This window comes from Vigna umbellata, chromosome 6 (genome assembly GCF_029865625.1).
Source record: "Vigna umbellata cultivar VRB3 chromosome 6, Vumbellata_1.0, whole genome shotgun sequence".
Classification (NCBI taxonomy): domain Eukaryota; kingdom Viridiplantae; phylum Streptophyta; class Magnoliopsida; order Fabales; family Fabaceae; genus Vigna; species Vigna umbellata.
This window is the reverse complement of record NC_142170.1, coordinates 34,786,817-34,814,142: the sequence shown is the minus strand read 5'-3', so window position 1 is coordinate 34,814,142 and position 27,326 is coordinate 34,786,817. Positions and strand designations below refer to the sequence as shown.

At 35.6% G+C, this 27,326-nt stretch overlaps 1 protein-coding gene across 1 annotated transcript; it reads right to left on the bottom strand.

The window, feature by feature from the left end:
* Nucleotides 1-293: 293 nt before the first annotated feature.
* Nucleotides 294-27,326, bottom strand: LOC124840277 (nuclear cap-binding protein subunit 1). The gene is made up of 19 exons (XM_088092304.1): nt 27,091-27,326; nt 26,951-27,010; nt 26,291-26,347; nt 25,230-25,301; nt 23,442-23,504; nt 21,839-22,015; nt 20,794-20,925; nt 20,291-20,357; nt 17,732-17,931; nt 9,711-9,781; nt 9,330-9,414; nt 6,538-6,606; nt 6,319-6,437; nt 4,650-4,788; nt 2,042-2,539; nt 1,462-1,761; nt 1,093-1,265; nt 873-984; nt 294-715 (listed from the first exon to the last, which is right to left on the bottom strand). Exons 1-19 carry the CDS (start codon nt 27,172-27,174, stop codon nt 605-607), a joined length of 2,589 nt encoding a protein of 862 aa, XP_087948430.1. The 5' UTR covers nt 27,175-27,326; the 3' UTR covers nt 294-604.

The following is a 27,326-nucleotide window of genomic DNA, read 5'->3' as shown; positions in this document are numbered from 1 at the left end:
ATGAACTTATCCTTAAACTACATACACTATTTTCATTATATCACTACTCAATGCGGTGTTTCTAATCACCAATCTGAAATTTGATGTTTTGTCAAATTATACATTTATATCAAACTCAACTTATGAAGCAGTCAAATAATGTATATAATTAATCAAATTACTTTTGGCTAACATCAAGTGTAGTATTTTGAATCTACTTATTCTCTTTAAGCTTCTTTTTTTCCTGAGGGTATATAAGATTTTACTTCTCGATCAAACGAGGCATCATAGGCCAATAAAAAAGCACATTTGAATGCAAATAATCACAACTCAATTTTCATTTTACTACTAAGTGAAACACAAGTATAGTTCAAACTCCATTTTTTTTTGGGTATTTGAGGTCCAATTAAAAGCTATAATCGAAATCTAATGTACAGCAGCGGTGATAAAGTCCCTGTTAGAATCTAAGATGTAGAGACTCGTCATACCAACCTTGTCATTTTTAAATTACAATTGCATACAGTTTTAGGCTTTTAGCAGACTAAAAATGCTTAACTAGCAGACTAAAGAATGGAATTAAGTTATATTCTAAATAACATAGCTCAGAGGTGAAGTAACAAATTGATCATGCCTCGTGAATCGGTCTTCGAAGACCAGTATAAACAGCTGACCTAAAAAGATAAGGTGTTTCTTCTGTCAATACCTCTGCATCCAACTTTTCAACATGGGGCCATATCTGCAAGCAACAATTTAATACTAGTTTTTAGAGCTAAACAAATCTAGAGCAATCTAACCCTGGAGGAACAGGTGCAAGATTTTGTATATGCTAAGTGTTGTTTACAAGGCATTCCCTTAAAAGCCAAGATAAATGCAAAAAGGGAATGGAACAATACCTCAGCAGCATACTGCCTAGAAAAAGCCTTCACATAGCCCAAAGTGGTGATACACCACTGCTCCTTTTCACCTACAACATAAGCACCACCTTTCTTCTCTCCATTTGACTGACTGTAGAAGACATTAAAAAGCAATAGTAATATGCACATGCGTACAAAGCAAGAGAAACATTAACTTCTCTTAATTATTAATCTAGCTCAGAAGGACAGGCACGAGAACCTGTTTTGAGATCTCTGGTTTTCGTCATCTAATTCCATTGTTGGTGGCTCTTCAGCGTCCACTGCCATCACATCTACTTGCACAGACTTCAACTCATGCAGTGTTCTAGTTCCTTCAGGAAGCCGCTCTGTCAACACATTTGAGAAGCTTTTGTACAACAAGAGAAATAATGCCTGTATATGCCAATAACCAACAATGCAATGAAAATTTTCTTAGAAACATACTATCGGCACATCTATTTTATTCAAATACATGGAAAAGTTATCTCTGGCTGTAACAAAAATGAAACCATTCCCAGACATTGTAAACATGTTTGATACAAAAAACTTTATGCAAACAATTAACTTTAACAAATTTTCCATCAATTACCTCATTTTCCTCAATTGCTCGGACAAGAAGAGCTTCCTTAGATTCTAAGGATTCTTTAACAGTCAGCACGTCCTCCGTTGCCTTTTCAGCATGTGATTTCAATCTATTCAATCTAACAGGATTGTCACCAAGAACTGGTTCACCATCCACAAGTGTAAGTTTTGACTCTGCAGCATCTAGCTCAGCTTTTGCCTCCTTGGCAGCTTCTTCGGCAGATGAAATGTTCTTTTTAATAGTTAATATTTCTTTCCGTAAATCAGAAATACGATTATGTGTCTTGCTTACTGCATTTCTCAGAATCTGTTCAATAGAAATCAGGGTCAAATTACTATATGAAAGCAAAAGTAATTATCATGATGATCAACTGAAAATCCCATACATGCTAAAATTCATAATCCATGGCAATCAAACCAAAAAAAAAAAGGATGTAAATTTTGAGCACTTAAATTTAAAAATTAAAAAGCAGATCACATGAAATACAATAAAAAGCAAAAGCCAGATGGTTTCTGACCCCTGTAGACCAATAGCCCAGGAGGAAAGAGTTAACAACAATCTATCCGTAAAAACCTCAATTATGTACCTCCCATGGACGATCCGATGTATGAAATTGCTCAATATTTTCTGCTGAGAAGACCCATCTCACAATAGCCAGATTTGATACAAGTCGATAACCCATCATCCTGTCAATAGCTATTGCTGTCATTTGGGTGTTACTCTTCCAGAAAGAACTCACTTCAGCTATCAGCATGACTTGTCGATCCTCATCCGGACATACTTTCGCAAAGACTTGTGCGTATCTCTCCAAGACAGTTATCAAATGAGTGAAACTCTTGGATCCAATATTGAGAAGAGTTTGTACAATCACTCTGAGGGTAACTTCTAGACCATTATTTGGAAGCACACTTTCATCAATCCAAGAGATTATTTCACGGACAGGTGACTTCCCTTTAACCATGCCGTTGAGCTTTCCAGACAGTGCATGCTCATTGCTTTCTTTACCATCTTCTGAACCAAAACTAAAATTTGGCCCGCTTTTAGGAGGAAGCAATTCTTCCAAACGAGGTGCATTTTCAATACTCTACAAAATATCATGAAAATATACCATAAAAACACAATATGCCAATTATATAAAAAAATACCTTTCAATTAATTCTGCTGCTAATAGAAAAGCATCCAATGTAGTCAATATCAAAATTTAGACAAGATTAGTAGGATGGCAGTAAAATATCATAAACCATAGTTTCACAACACGATCCATAGAATCCTACAAAAAAAATGCAAAATCATAACAGATAATGAAAATAACCTTTCAATCACATAATAAATTAAGTTAGAACTGAATTCTTAAGCATGACATTCAATAAAATGCAGGAGTGATAAATAGCCACATAACACAAGTTTTTCACTAAATAAAGGTTGATTAAAAAAATTAATCTGTTTTAGTGAATTAGAGTTGTTTCTTTCGGATAAAATATAAATACAAAGCCAAACAACAGAGATGAGAGATTAGGGTAGGGAAACTTGCAGTGAGAGAACAGAAGCTTCTCTCCTCTGCTGCAAGCTCTTTGACCTATCTATTTCCCCTCAGTTGTAAGCTCCACTGCCCTGGCAGACCAAAGCATGGGTGTAGAGAAAGCAGGTTGAGAGAAGACAGTTATCAACATCTCCGTTAGGAACCCAAAATTGAAAAGAGAAAGAAGAGTAATATTTCTTTATTGAACTCTGATGCATAAATATTCTCTTCCACCAAGCTGATTTTGTGAAATTGAATTAGGCTTAAAGTCAACTTCTTAACATGCTATCATAGTCATAGGTTAAAGTCTATCTTAGTGAAATTTGATATTTGTTGGATCTATTGTTTCACCTACTATGGTGCCACTATTAAACAACCTATTAATGTCTAGTAATAAAGTCACATATCAACTAGAAATAAGGTCAATTTACTGTATATAAATGGGTACAAACCTCACCTTATAAGCTGATTTTGTAAGGTTAAGTTGTGGGTACTCTTTAGTATGCCACTCTTACTAGACCAAAGACTAGTTATGTAAACTGAGGTACCTTAAGGATACAATATTTCATGGCTTGCATTTTCAACCTGCATCACTTAAGTACTCTTCAGTATGCCACTCTTACTAGACCAAAGACTAGTTATGTATACTGAGGTATCTTAAGGATACAATATTTCATGGCTTGCATTTTCAACTTGCATCACTTAACTGCTCTTTATGCTTATAAACCTGTTGTGATGCTGACTGGGTATCAACTATAGATGATCGAAGATCTATTTCAGGGGCAGTCATTTTTCATTGTCCTAATTGGTGGTCTAGAAAACAAGTTGCTGCACATTTCAATACTGAATCTGAGTACAGAAGTCTAGCTGAAACAGCCGCAGAATTGTCATGGATTTCCAAACTGTTAACAGAGTTGCAAGTTTCTTTCCTTACTCCAGTTCTTCTTTGTGATAAGCAAAGTGCAGTGGCTATTGCTCACAATCCTGTTTTGTCACAATCGATTTAAACATATGGAGATTGATGTCTTCTTTGTACGAGAAAAGATTTTGGCAAAGCAACTCTTAATTTATCATATTCATTGTCCAACACTTGGTTGGTGCTTCTTCGCAGCAACCTCAATGTGAAGACTTTTGCATCTAAAAAAGTCTTCTCCTTGAGTTTGAGGAGGGCTGTTAGTGTATATACTATAGCCAACGGTCAACTTGTATAATTAGTCAAACCTGTTCAGCGGTAGGTTTCTTTCATTGTATATTTTTTTCTCTGTACAGCTGTCAGTTTATAACAGCTTCTTAGACATTTGTGTCCATAAATACCTATTGTACATAACATACAATGTGCGAAAACAGTAAATAAAAATATTATGTTATTATTCAATTTTCCCTCTCTTTTCTCTGTTCAAGTTATCTAAGAAGATTCCACCACAATTCTCCTGACATGATCCTGGAGTGAGTTACCTCAAGGAAACTGAAAAATAAAAAATCATTCTATTTAACAAAGCATCCATTCCTCTACATAACAAAAACAGATAAACAGAATATCTAACCCTTTTATGATTTCCCTATATGATCCATAACCATGAAAAGATCATGAGTGGCAATGCAGTCTAATTGTCTCATCATAAGGCAATGTGCAACAAATGTAAAATTTACTGTGGTTCTAGCTTTGATAAATTACCTGCTTAACTTTGTCCCAGTATGACAAGCGAACTTCCCTCTCCAAAACCTCTTGGACAAAGACACGTTGTGGAGCCCACTTTGGGAGCTCTAGGACATAAGCCCACTCTTCCCATGGCCAGATAAACTGGAAGTTTGATCTGCATAATATAGACCATAAACCAAATTGAATATGAAAACACTTAATACACAACTTAGGACACAGACACAGAATTGTTTTCAACTATTAACATTCATCTGAAAGTGTGATTGAAACAAATTATCAGTTTATCATCACAACGCACCAAATTGTGAGAGCTATAAAGGAGCATCTAATTATTTAATACACTCATCCAACAACTTTACGCATAATTATCATAAAGTTTTGTGCATCAGCAATGTATAGGATTAATCCAAACATCACAACCACTGTTTCCAGTAACAAATTAGACCACAATCGGGGAACCAGTTAAAACCACAATTTAAGGCTAACACCAACTTCATCATAAACATCAACTGCCTCATCAGTATCACCAAGTCACTTTCTCAAATTCTTTAATCCTTATTAGTTGGAATCATTCACTACTATGCTTAGAGAGACAAGACTCCGTTTCCTTTTGACCAAAATAACTCCCACATTGCAGAGTCATAAATGACACTGCAGTCTTCATTTGAAGTCATTATATAACCTTCTATTAGATCAATCCTTTAACATGCCAATTCCAGCATTCCATAAAAAGGACATTCAGGGCAATATTGTAGCCAAGATCAGAGGCTACAGATGTCAGAAATGCAGCTTGAGTTTCCACCTTTTCTGTTAGTTGAACTTTGAACTTTGGCAGGACAGGGGGATTAAACAATGAACCAGTTTATGACTTTTAAAGAGTGGTTAAGAAGTAACAACATATTCACTTCAACCAATTGAGTAGCTGATTATTCCTAAACTAGATATACGTCAACCAGTACTTCACTTTTTTACAGTTACCTTCTATTCGAAAATATTCACTAGGGAGTAAAAGACCAGACCAGGCACAGAGGCAACACCAGATATTATCAAACTAAAAAAGAAAATACAATTGCATGAGAAAAATAATATATTATGTTATTAATTATGTTTGGTCACCCATTAGCAATCAATTAATGGTAATTGGCAATTAAATTTTATCCATTTATTTGGCCCATGTAGTTGAATGGTAGTATCAATGGCTAACATTTAAGAAAGGTTTGTATGGCTTGGGTGTGCACAAAATATCTAACAGTTAACTGATAATTTGCAGTTGATAAAGTGAGTATTGCACAGTTGTCCTATATAATTGATAACTTAGCATGATCAAAAGGATAGTAAATACATCCATTAAATCGTTTATAATTTGGGAAATATAAAGTTTGCTTTAAAGTGTTAAGAAATGTGACCCAAAAACAACAGGTTCATTTCAATGATCTTCTCACCATTGAATATAACCACACCAGAGAAATCTCGTGTCTAATTCATGAATGATATATCTTTCAACTCTAGTGTCTAGATGCCACACAAGCTTACGCATGGTTTTTAATTTTTCTATCTACAAACAAAGTGAAATAAATGAAAAAAAGGTAAAGTTGGCCAGGACAACAAAACAAGCAGCACAAGCACGTACGAATTATCTTAAGTAATGCATGTCAAAAAGAAATTACTAAAATTGTGAACATACAAATGGTGGGAGAACCAAAGGATTAGACGTGTTCGGCATTCCATATCCAAATCAGCTATCCTCTCAAAGAGAGTACGAACTGCTCCAGCAACAACAGCAGGAAAAGCTCCAGGAAGAGCCTATTGGCAGCCACATGATTACAAAAGCATTAAACATGAGCTTAAATTTCAAATCTGTATTGTTTTGAAGCAACAATATTTCCCCACCGAAACACAATACCTTGCAAAGGTCAATAATTACAAGTGTGTAATATACTGGTCTGAAAGGTGGTTGAGGTAGCATCAGCAACTGCAACAGAAATAGACATCACGTTACCCAAATCAGCCAATATTCTTATTCATAAGAAGCCACTAATTAAAAGTACAGATTCAAAAATGTCAATTACATCAAATGAGAAAATTAAACATTTCAGTGTATTTAATTTACGTAGCATGTTATTTACAAAAATAATGAAAAAGAATAAGACCATTTCATTAAACAAACACTTGCAAATAAAAATAGTAGGTGGATTCACTGTAACATTTTCCAGTTCTTAAAAATCCCGAGTTGCTATCCACTTGCATGAAATTAATAAACATTCAAAACCATTGAGTTTAAATCAATGGTTATCAATACTGCACTTCGTAGAATGTTAGATTAAATATATGACAAAAAAGCCTACATAAATGATAAATTTGTCACTGTTTGGGATTGAAGATGCAACGAATCTTGATTGAATTGATCTGATGCACTTGGATTTGATAATGAATGTGTTGAAAAGTTGATCTTATAGTTAATATTCTTCTATAAAAGTTTTCTTTCTTTCACATGTATTGCTCTTGAATGGGGTTGTCATGAGGTTTTCTAGAAATAGGGTTTCACAAGAGGTTGTAAGATATCTTGTACGGCTCAAGATCTTTTTTTTTTATGAAACTCATGCAAGACACCACTATGCTCCTTGACATCTCGGCTATGTTGACACCCCAAGATATATCTATCATTTGCCATCACATATATTATTAGAATTGTTGAAATGTAATGTTTCTATATTATTATTATGTATGGGAACACATCTCTTAGGTTAGGGTTTTAGGAGGTGCCTAACCTTTTTGTATGCTGCACCTATGTACTCTATAAATACAATAGTAAATTGTAAGAGTGGAATAAGAAAAAAAAAATACACTGGTTTACTTAATCTAAGTATTTTTTAAGTTAACATCGTTTGTCTCCTCCATATTTCTCCTTTGTTTCTACCTTTTCTACCATTAAGGTTCCTAATAATGTTCATGAGGCACTTTGTCATTCTAGATGGCAACAAGCCATGATTGACGAAATGCAAGCACTTGAACACAATGGCACTTGGGAACTTGTCCCTCTTCCTCCTGGTAAGAAGCATGTGGGTTGTAGATGGGTCTATTGTATTAAGGTTGGTCCTATTGGTGCAATAGATCGTCTCAAAGCTCGTCTAATAGCTAAGGGATATACTTAAGTTTATGGCTTCAACTGTTGTGATACTTTTTCTCAAACAATAATGTTTGTCACTTTTTCTCAAACAATAATGTTTGTCATTTTCTTGCTATGACTGTCATTCATCAATAGGCCCATCAGTTGGACATTAAGAATACCTTTCTTCACAGTGATCTCGAAGAAAAGATATACATGAGCAACCTCTTGGGTTTGTTGCTCACGAGGAGTCTGAGTTAGTTTGTAAATTACATTGTTCACTTTATGGCTTGAAACAATCACCTCAACCTTGGTTTGGTAAATTTAGTCGAGTTGTGTAGAATTTTGGATTGAAACGTTGTGAGACAGATCATTCAGTGTTTTATGGTCATTCTTCTCTAAACAAATGTGTTTATCTTATAGTTTATGTTGATGATATTGTTATTACAGGAAATGGTGTCACTAGAATTGCTCAATTAAAAAATCATTTGTTCATCCATTTTCAAACCAAAGATCTGAGTCTTTTAAAATATTTTTAGTATTGAAGTGGCACAATTAAAAGAGCGTGTCCTCATTTCACAAAGAAAATATGATTTTGATATTTTGGAGGAAACAAGCCTCACAAATTGTAAGCCCATTGATAGCCCTATGGACTCAAATCAAAAGTTAATGATAGACCAAGGTGAACTTTTCTCTGACCCAGACATATACAAAAGGTTGGTTGGAAAACTCATCTATCTTACCATAACAAGACTTGATATTTCTTATCTAGTGGGAGTTGTGAGCTAATTTATGCAAAATCCACATGTTGATCATTGGAATGTTGTGATTCGCATTCTCAAATATGTAAAAGGAAACCTAGGCAGGGATTGTTATATTTGAACAAGGGAAGTACTTGAGTAGAAGGATTGTGATGCAGATTGGCCCGGTTGTCCAATTGACAAAAGATGTACCATAGGATATTGTGTATTACTTGGAGGGAACCTTGTATCTTGAAAAAGTAAGAAACAAGGTGTTGTTGCTTGATCTAGTGCAGATACAAAATATCGATCTATGGTCCTTCAAGAGTTGAAATTTTATGAAAATGAGCAGATGAAGTTGTACTGCAACAACCAAGCAGCCCTTCAAATTGCCTCCAATCCAATGTTTCATGAGAGAACAAAACATATAGAAATTGGAACATACAACATTCACAGGCTGAATATGACATCAAATGTTAAGAGATGAGCTTCTTTTTCTTTTTCCCACATCACTCAAGTTGCTTAACATTCAATCGACAATAAGAAGTTACTTAACATGTCAGTGGAAAATAATATTGTTCTTCAGCTTTATTAGAATAGGCTTTATTAAAAAGTTGTACTTGTCTATACCTAGGGTCCTAGAGGTGCCTTTACTTGTTTTCTACTTTTTTTTCTGCAGATTAATCAACGGTTTACGTATAAATATTTGAACCTGAGAGGGACTAGAACAAGCTTTCTAAAAACATCTAAAAACATCTTGCTCAGGTCCCAATAATGCTAAATGCTTAACCTTTATACTATATTGTTATAAAAGAGGTGAGATATTTATTGCAACTTCACAAGTAATACCTGAGAGAATATTGTCTCGGCCATGAGGTACTCATATCTGAAGGAAACAGGCAAACCAACCATGAAAGATGCACACTCCTTTCGACTAGCTTTGCAATAAACCAGAAATGATAATAGTTATATTCACATCAAAACATTTTTATAGGATAAAGCGATAAGGCAGAGATGCAATATATAGCACTACAGGAAAATTCTAAACAAAATAATGTAGAATAGAGCTTAGAATTCTTCATTGACACTCAATATAACAAAAAAAGTTAAATTAATAACACAAAACGGCAAGTCATGATGTGTTCTACTATATCTTTTTGGTATTCAAACTCCATCACAGGTTCATCACAACACTTTCAGTACTAGAGAAAATGAATGGTGTCTACAAACCAGCCATTGAAGAACAGAAGCACATCTAGGAGATACTCTTCCATAACAAATCTGTCTATAGGTTGTATATCCTGCATCCAAAAGATTATTTCATTCGACCCGCATATATGATTGGCAAGTATTAAATTGAAATTACTGAACCTAAAACTACAGCTATAACACACGAAAATGAACATCATAACATGCTATAAAAAGCAGATCATCAGGCAGAAAGCACTTTGATCCTCAAAACAAAACGATTTTGAAAGCTGTTAAGAAAAGATTTAATTTAAGAGAAGATTTACTAAAGAGAAATACAGAAGCACTAGCAGACAAGATATTGTGCAAGGAAACTCAACATACAAGAAAAAAAAAACAGATTTTTTGGCTGTTCAACCATGAAATCGCCATCTTCTAGAAAAGGACATTAACAGTGACAGAATTGAAAAAAGGATACATCTTAGCCATCAAATAACAAAACCAACCACTTCATTCAAACTAACAATTCAGTAGTGGTAGATTAATTTGCAATGAATGTATGAAAGACTTCTCTCCGTTCAAAATATAAAGACAGATAATTAAAAAAAGTCCTGCCTAAGGATTTCAATGGTTTTACAAATGCAGTTGTACCATAGATGCTGACTGAAATCTATTAGGAAGAACATTAGAAATATTGTTTGGAGAATATCCAGTTAAACCCACTGACAACCCTATCACTGATTAATAATTACTACCTTAAAACTCTTATAAAAGTATAGCTTAAATTAAGAAATACCAATGGATAATAGAAACACCTGAATTTAGAGGACCACCAAAAACTTATTGAGCATGCCTAAACTGATGCATGTGTGCAGGAAAAGATGAGTACAAGTACAATACAAGGAAAAGGCTACTGCCTATGAATATTAACACTTAAGCTAGATGCATCAAATGGCCAATTTTATAAAAGTTGTTAATTAAATAATAAACAATTATTTAACATAAATATAGAATAAAATTTTATAAGAATTCCCTATTATTGACAGCCACAACAGTTTTTAAAAGAATCCCCAAAGATGCTTCCCAAAGGTAATTGTAGCTTTTAGGCAAAACCGTCAAAACATTGTGTAGAGAAGAATGGTATACTCTTATGTGACATCAGTGTAATTGATATCGGACAACGAAAGATATCGGAAACCCAAAATTCCATTTTAAAGCTATAACGGAAACTATATCATGTTATGATGGATGCATTGTGGTTAAAAGAAATACAATATATGCATATAGATAATATAAGAAAAAATAGTGAGCAGCAATCGGTGGCAGACGACAGTGAGAAGTGAGGTAAGTGCAAGCAGCATGGGACTGAACAAGAATAAAGAAAGGCATGGGTAGTGTGTGAGAATAATAGGTTACGTTATAATATTTTTGTTGGGCTAGGTATGGCCCAATTTTAACAAAATTATCATTTGGACTTTTAACCCAAGAGAAAGCAAATGTGCCCTACAACTACAGTTTCATCCTCTTGCCGCTGCCCCTACACACAAGGGTTTTCTTCTATTATGCTGCACCACTACCCTTCAAATGGTGTTTTCTTCTCCTGCACTGCACTGCACTTATCCCCCTCTTTTTGCAATCTCCACTCTGCGCCAGCAAACTGTGATGCAAAAAGTCACCACGAAGAGCTGCCATGAGAAACCCACATGGCCACTGCCATGTTGTGGCAGCAAGCTGCAAAACTGCCACAAATTTCTGCCATGGAACCACCATAATAGATTTTCAACAACACTGTGTGATATAATCCTCTTGTTTTTCTATTAGCATAGCGCATGACCTGATAGTTTGGACTGAAAGTTTATCCACACTTGGAGACACATCATGTAGAAAACACACATCCAAAGACTAGAGGAGGAATGTGAAACAAAGGTTCATTTGGAAACAAAATGGAGTATGGAACTTTATTGTCCAAAGAATAAGAGGACATTCTATTAATAAGATAACATGCAAAAAGAATGGCATCACCCCACTAATGGACAAGAGCATCGGCACCAAGCAACAAGAAACAAGCAATTTCAACCAAGTGTTTATTCTTTCTCTGTTATACATTTTGTTGAGGTGTATGAGGACATGTGGACTGCTGTAAAATGCCATGTGAGTTTAAACAAGTGGAAAAACAAGAAGAAAAGTACAATATGGCATTATCACTCCTTAAGATTTTGATCACCTTGCCAAATTGGTCTTTAGATTTCATCAAGGAATGACATGAAGATATTCAAAAGTTTAGATCAATCTTTCAATAAGTAAACCCAAGTACGACAAGAATATTCATCAATAAATGTGACAAAGTAACAAAACCCAAAGGATGAAACTTGACTTGGACACCAAATATCATAATGAATTATAGAGAAGACAGGAGCAGCCAGAAATCAGAACGAGACACAATTTTGTGAAAGAATTTGACACAGATGAATAGTGGGTACACCGAGATGACATAAATAGGAGAATTAGACTTTGACACCATCTAGAGAGAAATGGCACACATTTGTGATATAATCCTCTTGTTTTTCTGTTAGCACATCTGAGGAACATATATACATATACTTGAGATCTAAAACAGAGAAAAATAGTTTTAAAGGGCTTGAAAGACCCTTCTCAGTTCTATCATTTATATAGATAAAAATATGATACAATACATAGATGAAAGATGAAGAGATTGTCCTAGACTGCTAGGAACAATCATTATAGATACCCCAACACACAACTGCCTACTTTAGGCCCTGCTATACTAGGTAGACTTAATAATTATTCTAACACTCCCCCTCAAGCTGGAGCATACAGATTGTATGTACCAAGCTTGGAACAAATAAACTCAATCCAAGGTCCCCTTAACGACTTAGTCAACACATCTGCGAGTTGGTCATTTGATCCAACAAACTCAGTACATATTTCTTTTGACAATAATTTTTCCCGAACAAAATGACAATCAATTTCTATATGTTTGGTTCTCTCGTGAAACACTGGATTTGATGCAATGTGAAGAGCAACTTGGTTATCACAATACATCTTCATACTCTGGATGTTACAGAAGTTAAGCTCTTGAAGGAACTGCTTCACCCATATAAGTTCACATGTTAATGAAGCCATTGCCCTATATTCAGCTTCAGCTGTTGATCGAGCCACTACATTTTGTTTCTTACTTTTCCATGAGATAATGTTTCCTCCAAGGAAAACACAATATCCAGTAGTAGATCGTCTATCAATAGGAGAACCTGCCCAATCAGCATCACAATATCCTGATACTTGAAGGCTTCCTTTTTCTTCATATAACAGCCCTTGCCCTGGAGCCTTTTTCACATACCTTAGAATTCGAATGATAGCATTCCAATGGCCAACACATGGAGCTTGCATAAACTGACTAACCACTCCAACTGCAAAAGATAGATCCGGCCTTGTAATAGTGAGATAGATTAGTTTTCCAACTAGCCTCCTATATCTCTCCGAGTCGGAGAATAATTCACCTCCTTCTGTTGTTAATTTCTGATTTGGATCCATAGGGCTATCAACCGGTCTACAATCAATCATGCCTGTTTCTTGCAAAATATCCAGAGCATACTTCCTTTGGGAGATTACAACTCCATCTTTTGACTGAGCTACTTCAATACCTAGGAAGTATTTGAGGCTCCCAAGATCCTTGGTTTGAAAATTTTTACACAAGTACTCCTTCAATTGAGATATTCCAGCAGCATCATTTCCTGTAATAACTATATCATCAACATATACTATCAAGTAAACACATTTCGCGGGAGACGAATGATAATAAAAGACTGAATGATCTGCTTCACTGCATTTTAGCCCAAATTTTTGAATAATGGAGCTAAACTTTCCAAACCAAGCACGTGGTGATTGCTTGAGCCCATATAGAGATCGGTTCAATTTACAAACCATACCAGACTCCCCCTGAGCAACAAACCCCGGAGGTTGCTCCATATACACTTCTTCCTCAAGATCACCATGGAGAAAGGCATTTTTGATATCCAACTGATGAAGTGGCCAATGACGAATGGCAGCCATGGCAAAGAACAATCGAATGGTAGTCATCTTGGCCACGGGAGAAAAGGTGTCACAATAATCAAGACCATAAACCTGAGTGTACCCTTTTGCAACCAGTCGGGCTTTGAGCCTATCAATGTCACCATTAGGGCCGACTTTAATGGCATATACCCATCGACAACCAACAGCCTTTTTGCCCGGGGGAAGTGGCACAAGCTCCCAAGTATGACTGTGGTCAAGAGCCTGCATTTCTTCAATCATGGCTTGTCGCCATCCAGGATGATCAAGTGCTTCTTTCACATTTTTAGGAATAACCACAGGAGATATTGAGGATAAAAGGGAATAAAAGGAGGGCGACACTCGGTGATAACTAAGAAAATTATAAATGGGATGAGGGTTGCGAGTGGAACGAGTACCTTTTCTGAGAGCAATGGGCCAACCAGAATCATCTTCACCAGGAGGCGTGACAGGAGATGGTGACGGAGAAGAATCTGAAGGAGGAGATCCACCATTTGCTGGAAGAGGATTACTCACCGGGGTACTGTGTCGAAGGATATCAGTATGGGGAGAGGAAGGTTCGGGAGGACCTTGGGCATGACTTGGACTGACTGAGGGATTGGAGATATTAGACTCAACCACTGGAAGAGGAAGGACCTGGTGGAGGATATGAACATCTTGAACAGAGGGCGAGAAGAAAGGTGTCTGTTCAAAGAAGGTAACATGGGCAGACATGTAGTACTTTTTGGTTTCAGGGGGGTAACACCGGTACCCTTTTTGAAGCCGAGAATAGCCCAAAAAGACACATTTGATCGCACGAGCAGAGAGCTTGTCGAGCCCCGGAGACATGTCGTGAACAAAACAAACACAACCAAAGACGCGAGGAGAGGTGTGAAAGAGAGGATCATTGGGAAAGAGAATGGAGAAAGGGACTTTATTATTGAGGGAGGAGGAGGGCATCCTATTAATAAGAAAACATGCAGTCAAGATGGCATCCCCCCAATGATGAACAGGAATATGAGCACTAAGCAAAAGGGTACGAGCCGTTTCAACCAAGTGTCTATTTTTTCTTTCGGCTATACCATTTTGCTGGGGTGTATGAGGACAAGTGGACTGATGTAAAATACCATGGGAGCTAAGAAGTGAAGAAAAAGTTAATGAGAAATACTCTTTAGCATTATCACTTCTTAAGACTTTAATTACATGACCAAATTGGTTCTTGATTTCATTCAAAAAGGATGTGAAAATGGGTAACAATTCAGAGCGATCTTTCATTAGATAAACCCAAGTACATCTAGAATACTCATCAATAAAAGTAACAAAATACCTAAAACCAAAAGAAGAGACGCGACTAGGTCCCCAGACATCAGAATGAATAATAGAGAAACTAGAAGTACACATTGATTGAGACCTTTTGGGAAAGACAGATCTAACATGTTTTCCTAGTTGACAGGACTCACATTCTAAAGTCTGAAGACCACTAAGTTCAGGACACATCTTTTTTAACTTTGACAAGTGAGGATGGCCAAACCGATCATGTAACACTTTAGGGGGAAGAGCTGCAACACAAGATACCCGTGGGCGAGATCCAAAATGGTATAAACCTCCAGCTTCATATCCTTCTCCAATCTGTCTCCCCGAGCCACGCTCCTGTATAACAAAAGATTTTGAATCGAAAGTTATTGAACAATGTAACATTTTGGTTAACTGACTTAGGGAAATTAAATTGAATGGACAGTTAGGGACAAAAAGAACAGATTTCAGAGTTAGAGAGGGAGACAGGGAGACTTGACCGACTCCCTTTGAACAAGTTTTAGAGCCATTTGCAAGGGTAATGAAATGGGGTTTTTCTTGGAGGGAAAGGGTTGAGAACAATGAGGTATTACCAGAAATGTGATCCGAAGCACCCGAGTCAATTACCCATGAATTTAGACCTTCCATGGATTGAGACATGCAAGTTGTGGACGTACTTGGGGATTGAGATGATTGCGCCAAACTATTAGACTTTAATCGCAGATACTCTTGATACTCTTCCTCAGTGAACTTGGAGTTGGAAGTGGAAGTTTCAGCCTTAGAGATATTGACGGTTTTTGAAGGAAAGCCATGCAAGGAGTAGCAGTTTTCTTGGGTGTGACCCACCCTCTTACAGTAAGAGCATTGTGGACGTCCCCGACCTCCACGTCCTCCTCCTCTAGTGCCACGTCCTCCTCTTCCTCGCGTGGCAACCATGACAGATGGTTCCATTGTTTCATAAGCTTCCTGAGACTGAGGCACAGGAACACGAAGAAGACGTGTGGTCAAGGCTTCCAAGGAAGGGACCTCATGACTTGTCAGAAGTTGATCTCTGATATGATTCATATCTGGATGCAAAGCACGGAGGATCATCACCATATAATACTTGTCAAGCTTCTTTTTGATATCTTCTGAAGATTCCGCTTCCAAGAACATTCTCAATTCTTCCACAGCTGCTTGGGCTTCAGTCATGAATGAAACCATATCATGGTCTGTCATTTTGAGACAGGCGAGCTTGTTTGCGGTATCATAGAGACGTTGAATATCATTAGCATAAATGCTTTGAGCTTTCTTCCAAAAAGTGTGACATGTCTTGAAGGCTCTAAGAGATATCAAAAGTCGGGGTTCCACAGATTGCCACAATAGGGCACACAATTGGAAATCAGCTTGTTTCCATTGTTCAGCTTTGTCAGAAGGTACTTGGCTCCCATCCTGCTCAAGGTGGTCATAATGTCCTTGACCAAGGAACCACATTTCCACAGCAGCAGACCAAGACAGATAATTCTTTCCGTTTAACTTTTCGGAAGTAATGGAGGGACTTCCAGAGAAAGAAAGAGCACTTCCAGACGCCATTCTGTGATAAAAGCAGGAGAAAGAACCAGAAAAACCGTGAAGAACCAGCGAAAACCGTGAAGAACCAGCGAAAAACCTAGGGTTGCTCACGGTTTTCTTCAAGGGGGAGCTTCTGGACACACCAAAGTGAGATTTTGAGGGGCAGAACGGACAGAGGAGCAGAGGGCGACGCGTGTACAGCACGCGCCTGATCGCAGCGCACAAAGAGGCGGCGCGTGGCGGAGCGTGGAGGAGAATCAGGCGAGCCCACCGGTGGGGTTGGCCGTCGCGTGAAGAGGCGAACCAGATCCAGTGGTCGCCGGACGGAACTGTGACGGCGGACGGCGGAGAACGGCGGCGGACGGCGGCGAACGGTGGTGGACAGCAGCGGACAGATGTTGTATGGCGGACAACCAAGTTGGAGAGCTCCAAACTGCAGTTGACAGCTGCAGATAATGGCGAGACAGCCGCGGACAACGGCGAACGGCACCGGACAGGTGCAAACAGCAGTGACAGTGCTGGTGGACAGGAAACCAGAGCAGGATGAACCTGCTCTGATACCAACTTGAGATCTAAAACAGAGAAAAATAGTTCTAAAGGGCTTGAAAGACCCTTCTCAGTTCTATCATTTATATAGATAAAAATATGATACAATACATAGATGAAAGATGAAGAGATTGTCCTAGACTGCTAGGAACAATCATTATAGATACCCCAACACACAACTGCCTACTTTAGGCCCTGCTATACTAGGTAGACTTAATAATTATTCTAACACATATAAAGTATCACATAAGGATGGGCCCAAGTTCATATACATAAAAAATAGCTTGACTACTTAAAAAGTGAAACTTCATCAGGGATTTTCAATATTAAAAGCTGAGAAATATTCTAAAGGAAAATGGAAAATTGAGTAGTTTTGACTCATTTCTTTAGGAATTTCAGAAGTTCTGCATACAGAGGAAAGATGCAGACATAGAATGTCTGCAATTAATACATTGGTTAGCAAGAAAACTGTCAAAACAAAATTCATTTTTGAAAATAAAAGCCTAAATTAATAAAGCGCAGAGCTGGAAACAAATAACTGTAATTCCATTTACATGGTAAAAATACCAAAAAGAACTTTCCATAAAAATTGATTAATAGAATGGAAATTTTGACACGCAAATTACCTCATGTTTACTGGGAGGAAATATATTTAACCGGTGTATCCTTTGTGGATATTTTAATTCAGCTTCATGCTTCTGTTTACCAGTAGACACGCCAGAAGGGACTGAAGGTGGTTCTGGTAGGCTGGGGCAGCTTATTGGCCCAAATTCATGAGACTTCCCAGCAACCAATTGAGCTTCAAATGAAAGATGAGGTCTTGGAACTACCAATTGAAACCGAAAATAATCAAAAAGGGAATAAAACACAAGAAATTTTAAATAAAGATAAACAAATTGATGTTAATGACAAGAAAAATAGAACAATAAGAAATGAAAAAGATAAATCAAACGAATTAATTATTCATTAAAAGATTTGAAAAGACAGCATAAGCTTCTATATAGTTAATGTTCATGAAGAATTCGATTGTCATTACTCTCCTCATATCATCTTAAGTGTAAGACTAGAATTTGAAAGCAAAGCTAGAAAATAATTCAATACCACGACAACTAAAAGTACTAAAACAGAAGTAAAGTGATAGGGTCTATGTTAGGAAAAAAGGGACAAGAAAACAGGACATAAACGGTTAGAGGATAGAGAAAGGTTGTTGGTCAAGTGGGAGAGTGTTAGTTTGATTTGTTTGTTGTTAGTTGTTTTTGTACCTAGTATAAGGGAAAATAAGTGTCTTTGGGGGTCACATTTTGTCTATAAAAAAGTAGACAGGATCATTACATCCTGGGGAGGAAGGATTGCTTCCTTGGTTGTTTTTGTGTGTGCTTTGCAGCAATATTGCAGCAATAAAGAAACCTTTTCAGTTTACGTGTTGTGTGTGTGATCTTTCTGTGTGGTCCAAACCAGTGGATAATTTGGACTTCTTGTCACCAAAAATCCTATCATTTGGTCCAACCTGCCAGATCCACAAAAAGGAAACAAATGGAAGGAAGAATCAGCACAGTAGAAAGGGGAATAAAGGAACTAAAAGAGGGTCATCAAGAACTCAAAGAGATGTTCAGAAATTTAAAAAAAAATTCCAAGAATTCAGACAGGAATTCGGAGGGCAGAACAGAGAAAAGGGTGGCTTCTGGACTTCACTAAAATTAAGTATTGAGGGTCAAAACAGAGAAAAGGGGGTCTGGCGACAATTATGGAGGTGACGCGATGTTGTTCGGATGAGCAGATTGAGGTGCATGGACAACATGCGCCTATTCGTAGGTTACAAATATGATCTGCATGGAAGAGAACTGGCCTTCAGCACCAGCGGGGTTGGTTATCGCGTGGAGAGGCGATCCAGATCCTATGGTAGCTGGACGAAACTATGATGACAGAAGGCGGCGAACGGTGATGAAACCGCAAAGAATAGTGGTTGACAGTGTTGGATAGTTTCAAACTGCATTAGATAGCTTCAGATACAGGTGGACAGCAGCGAAACGACATCAGACAATGGCAGACTGCGGCAAACGGTGCCAAACATTTGTGGACAGCAAAGACTAGTGTCAACGAATAAGATGAGACAAAAACCAAAGCAGGATTGACCTGCTCTAATACCAACTCGAGAATAAAACAAAGAAATATATTTCTAAAGGGATTGAAAAATCCCTCTCATGGTTCTCTATTTATATATTTGAAGGTCGATACAATAAGGAGATGAAACATTAGAAGCACTATCCAACACTACTTGGACAGAGAACTAGGTATAGAGGTTATCTAACACTCAACCTCCTATCTTAGACGTAATTATTACAGATTTAATAATTATTTCAACAATATGAAATTAAACAAGAACAAACCAACTTAATAGAAAATTGGTGGTCCAAGTTAGTAAAGCACAGAGGTGCAAACAGCAAAGACAAAGACAAAAACAAACAAATAAGGGGCTGCAAGATAGTAGACAGTGTGGTGCATAAAATAAAATGGCCTAATGACAAACCATTAAAAACAAAAAAGAAAAAGTGTAAGGAAAGTAAAAAGGGGTGCACTGAGTAGAATGTACAGTCAAATCCAACTTCTTCAAAACAAATCTATGTAGTTTTAAAATTTCAAAAAAACTTGAAACTTGAATTATTTGGATAAATCGATCTAAATTCAAGCCTTTAGTTTTAATACTGTAATTTAATTTCTACTATATCATTTCTACTATATCATATGTATGTGTATGGGTGTGTATAATTGAAATTTTATGATAAGCATGTGAAAATTTTCAAATTCCTAGCTTTTAGTTGAAATTTTAAATTCTACAGATTTTAAGAAATCAAAATACTGAAACAATTTTTGAAAATTTAATTTTCTTTTTAAATTATTTATCTAAACAACATATTTAGTCATTAAGCATTTTTAATGCTTTATAAAAATGAATTACCCTCTAAAATATTATTTTCCAAACACAAGATTAAGTTTTACTTTAAGAAATTATTTGTAAACTTAACATCAATATGTAGAGAATAACCACAAAAATGGAACAAGTAATGTTAAGACAAAATTCCCTAAAACTACAGAAAGAAAAAGGGGTGAACAACAGTGCAAAAGATTTCAATTTTTGAGAGAAAGGTATAGTAGCATAAACTATTCCACACAGAAGAGAATACTACCACTTTCAACTTTCCATCCCCTCGTTGATAAAGCCTGTATTCTATCCCATAAATCTTCTAAAAAATCCTGCAATGTTATAAAATGAAATGTTACAAATATAATCACTTTCAAACACCCTCTAAACGAGTATTGAAAGGGAGTAGAAATACAGAAACATACCAAGATAAAAAATGTTTAAGTTACAAGAAAAATGATTAAGTTGCCAATACATTAACTCTATTACCAACTAACTAAAGAAATAACCCTTCATAAATTTTGGAATTTATTAAGCACAGAAATAAGACATGATCAATAAAAATCGAGTCTTTATCCCACTAGGAGAGCTTCCTTTCAACATGCAAAAAAATTTGAAATGATGATTTTAACACAAGTGTCCAACATGTGTCAGACAATTATAAGTTTGTAACCATGGGCAATTATATAATAGTATGGGAAAATCCTAAAGCACTGTTCATCCTTCATCAAATGCACCACCATAAGTATTAGCCAAAAAGGAGCTAACCTTGTCACTAATACCTTCCCCATTTTCATCATCATTCTCAAAAAAGGATAAGCCAGTATCAGATGTATGCTTTCTGATGCTCAAGTAAGCTTCTACACCGACCATCACTCTATCAATATCTTCAGGAACTTGCTGTTAGCAGACATGACATGCAGTTAAAAGGAAAAGAATTCAAAGAAATCCATATTTGTAGAAAGAGAATGAATTCTGCATTTAATGTACGAGACCCGTACAGGTCAGGGGTTGGTTCCTATTTAAAGTACAGTAGAAATACATAAAAGAAAGAAGGAAAATTCTAATAAATGAAGATGCCAATCAGCATACAAATACATCCTAAAAATCAAACATAAGTAAAAGGCCCCTTTCCAATCATTCCCTTTATAATTGAGATTCTATGGGGGAAAAACATTTTCAAAAGTGTAACCTGAACATACATGAATATATTTTAACGAAAAAGGAAGTACCAACCAAGAACAGATAGCATAGCAGTTGTATCATTTTCTGCAATGTTTATAACTTCTCAACATAATGAAAGTTCATGATATGTGCATTAAATTATTTACTCATTGTTGCCATAATATGAATAGCACACAACTTAACTGCTATTTCACTATTTACCAATGCTACTAACTAATACACACCCACAAATGGAAGAGATACAGCGCCTCTCTGCTCACAGACAACATCTATATTTAAACACAGATAACTCCAGCTGAAGAATGGATAAATAACTGAAATCAGTCTTTTGTTTAGATATGAAAAACAAAAAATACAGATGTTCTTGAATAAGCAATTAAACAGTTTATTCTATAATAGCTCATATTACTTTAAGAAATTAAATATAAACAACAAGTGATATATCAAAGAAAGATGAAAATAAGTTAATATATAAGAATTAAAACATATTTTATACATTTAATAATCAGATAGAGAAACGATTGGAATACAAGCAAAGGAACATTTTAAATTACAAGAACTGACGTAGACTGCTTAAATAAAGTTGAAAAATTAACCACACTTGCAATTAAAAGCATCAAATAATTACCTCAGTAAGTTCTGCTCCGCCCCATGGAAGGCATGATAAAATGCAAGTGATGTAAAAGTCTGCACAAGGCTGCCATAAGGGATTGCCTTTTTCCTCATCTACTGTTGTGGCAGCTGAGGATAAAAATGTTTCAAAGACAGCCACCAAGGAGCTCGGTTGAAGAACCTTACTGCACATCTAAAGAATTTACAAGAAAGCAACATGCAAAAAAAAAAAATTCATTCAGTTACACAAATACATCGCATGAACAAACAACATGAATAGAAAGATAAAATGTGATCATATTTAGAACTCAAAAGGGTCGGAAAAAATAAACAAGGGTGTCTGCATTAGCTAAGGGAATGTACAATAGTTTAATACAAAAGAGCAGAAAGGTTTCTAATCAGCTTTTTTTATGGAAACAGCCTTCTTTTGCACATTACAGTCAGTAAGAAACATGCTCTATAAGCTGTACATGTAAAATGCAGTAGGGAACAGGATCTTAATTAGCTTCTTTTATGGAAATGTCATTTTAAAAATTACAATTTGTAACAAGCATGCCCTATATATTGTACATTTGTTCTCAGTGTCTTTTGAAGTTATAGATCTGCTCCCTTTTCGTCGTGTCTAGAGGCGCGTCCCGTCTCCTCTCAAACAACAATTCAGAGAGTAAAAGTCGCTCTTTTTTCCTCTTTCAGGTCCATTGTGTGTGGTCACATGTCCCATCTCCTCTCAAGTAGCTATTCAAAGCACCGAGATAGCTCTTTTTCTTCTTTCAAGTGCCTTGATTGTAGAATCTTGGATTTTTAGGGTTTTTCTCTCTTCTATTCTTCCATGATTTCTTTTGTTGTCTCTTTTGACCTGTCTTCTATCACTAGTGCATTGGACCCATCCATATATGTTTTTTCCCCAATGGCAAAGATGACTTTTGTTAGTTTATTTATAGCCATGGTGGCTCTTCAACAATGGCCTCTTTATCCATTAGATGTTAGCAATGCATTCCTCAATGAAGATTTGCAATAAGAAATTTTTATAGAACAACCTCTCAAATTTGTTGTTCAGAGGGAGCATAGGTTGGTATTTCGTCTTTTATGTCGTCTTCGTAAATCATTAATAATTTGGTATGACTCGAGTGCAGAAACAGATATTTTCACTAAGTCTTTATTGATTATATTAGTAACAAGGTTGGTACATACAATTTGTATGCACTAGCTTGAGAAGGAGTGTTAGATATATTCTATTGTTAGATATCCTAGAGAGATATCTTATCTTTATCTTTTATCTTTAGTTAGTTTGTTATTATTCCTTATTTGTATTCTGGACTTAGTTCATATTTCTTATATTATAAATAGAGTACCCTATATATATATTCAACATAAGGGAAATTAATCTCATACATAGTTTTACTATATTCAACAATTACAAGCTAACTATACAATATTTTAGACTAAAAAAAAAAACAAGACATACTCAAACACAAATTACTCATAAATGTAGAATAAGTGAAAACTAGGAGGATTTCTTATCTACCTCAAAATTCCAATAATAACAATATTTCAGTCTGAAAGTTGAATGTCAATAATGCTACACAATTTTTATGCATAAAAACAGTGCCAATACATACCATAACAGTCAAAAGCCGCATTAGAACTCGAACCCCATTGCAGTTTCCAGTATCCAAGGCATCCTGAATTAAAAATATAATAAATGAGAAATGCACAAAAGCAAAATTATAGGGAATAAATTAAAAGGAGTCAGGACAAGCACTAAAAGATCAATTTAATAAGTTCTTAGATTCAAAAACATTGCAGCAGAATAGAGAAGTATATAATGGCATTATTTCGGGTGAACAAAACAAATTGAAAATGAATGTGTACTGAAAACCCGTTAGTAAGAACCATACCTTGCATTAAATCAAACAAGCCTTACCCAATAAAAATAATTGTCAATTTTTTGTTTGTAAAACTCAAGCAGAAAGATGTTTAACCAACAACTTAATATTTCAATCTGGTTTAAATGATTGCAACAGACAGAAAATGGCCACGTCATTCATCCCACTATGATAAAGGTTAAACCGATGGTTTCTTATGTTATATGCACTTTAATGTAAGCAATTATCATAAGAAAATTTCAACATGAAAATATTATTCACAAAACTGTTTTCATTTATCAGGGAAGCAGGCGAAAAATCACCAGTTTTACGACAAGTGGTCTAGAAGCCAAAGCCAGTTGAAAGACACTAAATAAAAGAATCAAGAAAAAATAAATAAATAGTATTTAATCAACACATTTATAGAAAGAAGATAGAAAATTTTAATAATCGACACCAACAAATATAAAGAAACTAGTATTTTCAACCAAAAATTAACTCCTTTTTTATTTATTCTTTTTCCAGTTCAATCCTCATATTTGTACTTTTTTTATTATCAGTAAGTACTTTTCCAGTTCTATTTTGAAAGTTAAAGCTTGATGAAGTTGGGAACCTACTTTATTGTTGTTGGATCGAGGACATATCACTAGGTTAAAAGTTATAGTTTATAATCAAGATGCAACTCTTGATATTTAAAAGCATAAGAACTCAAGCACCGTGATTCAATTGTGACTTGTCCACTTGACCTTTACTATAGGACAATTGATGAAGCTTATAACAATGCCCCCATCAACAATTATTCCACTAGGAATCGAAGCCTTGGCATATCTAGTCTCCACCATGTGACATTTGATGCAATCCACAACAATCTCTTCTTCAACAATTGTCTTGTTGGAAATTGAACCTGTGACCTTGGTCTAATACCAATAACTTTTTTTCTTACTAACATTCCAATATTTTGAACCTCAATATCAAACTATTTTGATGGTCTTTTTGGAGGGATTAAACTATTTTATATCAAACATGGCCAAAGTATACATTCCAAAAATCACAAGTTCATTGGTTAGGAACAAGGCCATCCATTCCTAAACCTAGATAATTCTATGGAAAGAAGCATTAAACTTTCCATGGCATTCCAAAATAGCCAGCTTTGATAATGCAAGGGATTTAACGGAGACAATGATGCTTCCATCTAAAATAATAGTTTCGCTTGTTTTTTTCTAATCAAGCATCCACATACATGAAACTCAATTTGAATTTCTATAGGAAAAAGTTCCTAGTTTCAGATCCAAATACCTAATAATTATATATAGCAAGCAGTCAACATTGCTGTGAAAACTAATTATATAAACTTTCACATTCTAATTTACACCATTAGATTTTAGAATTCCTAATCAATACTCAATTAGTTATAGACATCTTAGTTAAATGGAAATAGTACTAATACCCTTAACTGAACATTCAGCTAATTAAAGGAATAAAGACAATGAAAATACAACACCCATAAACCAACCTAGAAGTTTCAGTGGCTTAATAGCTTACCTGAAACATGGTTTTAGTTTTCTCCACTAGTTGCTTCCCAAAGTCCTCATTTTCCAAGTTAATCAAGCCAATCTGCAATGAAATCATTCATGGAGAAACAGGATGCTCAGAAAGTTCAATTGGAACTACACAAGCAAGACAACAACAGCATAGTGATACACCTAATTCAAATTCAATGTAAAATACAGCAAATAAATTAATAACTGAATAATGTAACAGCATAAAAGAGTGGAGGTGTTAGACTAGGTTAATTACAATGCTTCTTTTATTATTTAAGTATCTAGTTTTCACCCAAATTTTGCTGGTTACATACATTTCATTCTTGAAAAGCACATCAAGTATAAATCTTCTATGAACATTATTGTCATCATGATGTTAAAATCATAATATTGCTCACTAAAACACATATTTTCCAAATGCATTTAACAAAAATGTTAATTCCAAAGCCAAAAAGAATAAATTGAAGCCACTGCATCTTTAACAAACTGTTTTAACTATATTGAAATATATAGGTTATACTAAAATTGTCTGTCAATGTAGTTGATTGAAAGGACCTTTAAAATACACAAAAATTACTAGTAATAAACACAAGCTAACAAAGTTTATATAAAGGTTGCAGTCGAAAATATAATAAAACATGGGAAAAATGGTGTGAAAATTAAGAATGTTAAGTCTTTTTATAAAATGGAAACAAGAACACATTTTAAAATTTAAAGATCAGATACATTATCATGTCATGATTAATAACTAGAAGTTCTGTGCAAATAGGTCATAATATTCAGTAGAACTTACAGTTGCACAACCACGACAATAACAAATTAAGTCCACCAACATCCCAATATTGATATCATTAGCGTTCACTAAATAAAGCTACCTCTAAAAATGGAACACATATATACACACTCCCAAAAGTAACAATAATAACAATAATAATGTTGATGAGAAGTAGACTTCATATATACATGACATTCGTGCATACACATCCACAGTAAGATATTGCAACATGCAGGGAATAAAATAACAGATGTCACTACAGTTCAAGAGAAAAAAGAAATCTCTACCAGGGTTCCATACAGAGGAATCTTGTGAGGCAAATGTTCAGCACACGTGAGAAGGAACTGCACAAACAAATCCAATAAAGTAAATCTGATGTGATATCATGCAAGGCATTACGGTACAGAAAGAGACATGTACAAATACTGCACAACTCACAAAGTCACATATGCTAGAATATTGAAATAAGACAGCAACATAAAAGATATAATATTTTAAAACATGTAAAGAAAATGCAACGAAGCAACTAACAGGTCCAGATAACACACTTTTAATATAATTACAAGGTTATAGATTCCAATCTACTTTAAATGTTTCAGATTTCTGAAGCATATTGCGCTCTTTTCTGAAGAAAACCACTGGCAAGCACCAAGCTAAAAAGGTCAAAATAAAGTATAACTAGCATTAAAACAAGCAATATCAACATCCTCCTCAAACATGTGTGTTCCACATTGATGGCCCTACAATTAAGAAAGAAAATTGATTCACAACTACTTCGTACAACATAATATAGCATACTACGAATTAGTCCACTATCGAAGTTACGAGTGCAAGCCTCAAAACTCCCAAGAAGCGAATCGAAACAATTCAATTATTCAACCGATAAATCAACTGACCTAACTATCCAAAACACGACCAAAATGCGAACGAGAAGAATCAGAGTTTACCTCCAAAACATCGGTATGGGAGTGGTCAAGTTCGCGACGAAGGGCGCCAAAGCACGTATCCTGAGAAATCAAAAGCAAAAAGAAAGATTAGACATCAACGAGTTTCGCGGCGAAGAGAAAAACAAAGAAGAGAAAACTACAATGTGATCTTTATAGTCAGAGGAGACTCCGTATTCGGGACTCTTGTCACCGATTCGTAGAAGAAGGTTTTTCCAACTGCTCATGGTTTGCCACACTACTACCACACGGAAGAGTGAGAAACCAACAGAGGAACTAAAAGGAAGGAGCTTTGGGTTTTTATGAGGGTTTTGGGTCTGAGGCCTGAACTGTGGTGCATACAACAAGGACTTCGACTTTCTACCCTAACGCTGTTACT

Bases quoted from the DNA above. Each gene is read 5' to 3' on its own strand.
- LOC124840277 (XM_088092304.1), bottom strand. From the start codon at position 27,174: ATGAGCAGTTGGAAAAACCTTCTTCTACGAATCGGTGACAAGAGTCCC. The intron at 9,415-9,710 runs GTTTGTAGACAC...TTGCAAAGCTAG, and splicing joins CTTCTGTTCTTCAATGGCTG to TCGAAAGGAGTGTGCATCTT. The intron at 716-872 runs GTATTGTTCCAT...TGTTGCTTGCAG, and splicing joins CTAGGCAGTATGCTGCTGAG to ATATGGCCCCATGTTGAAAA.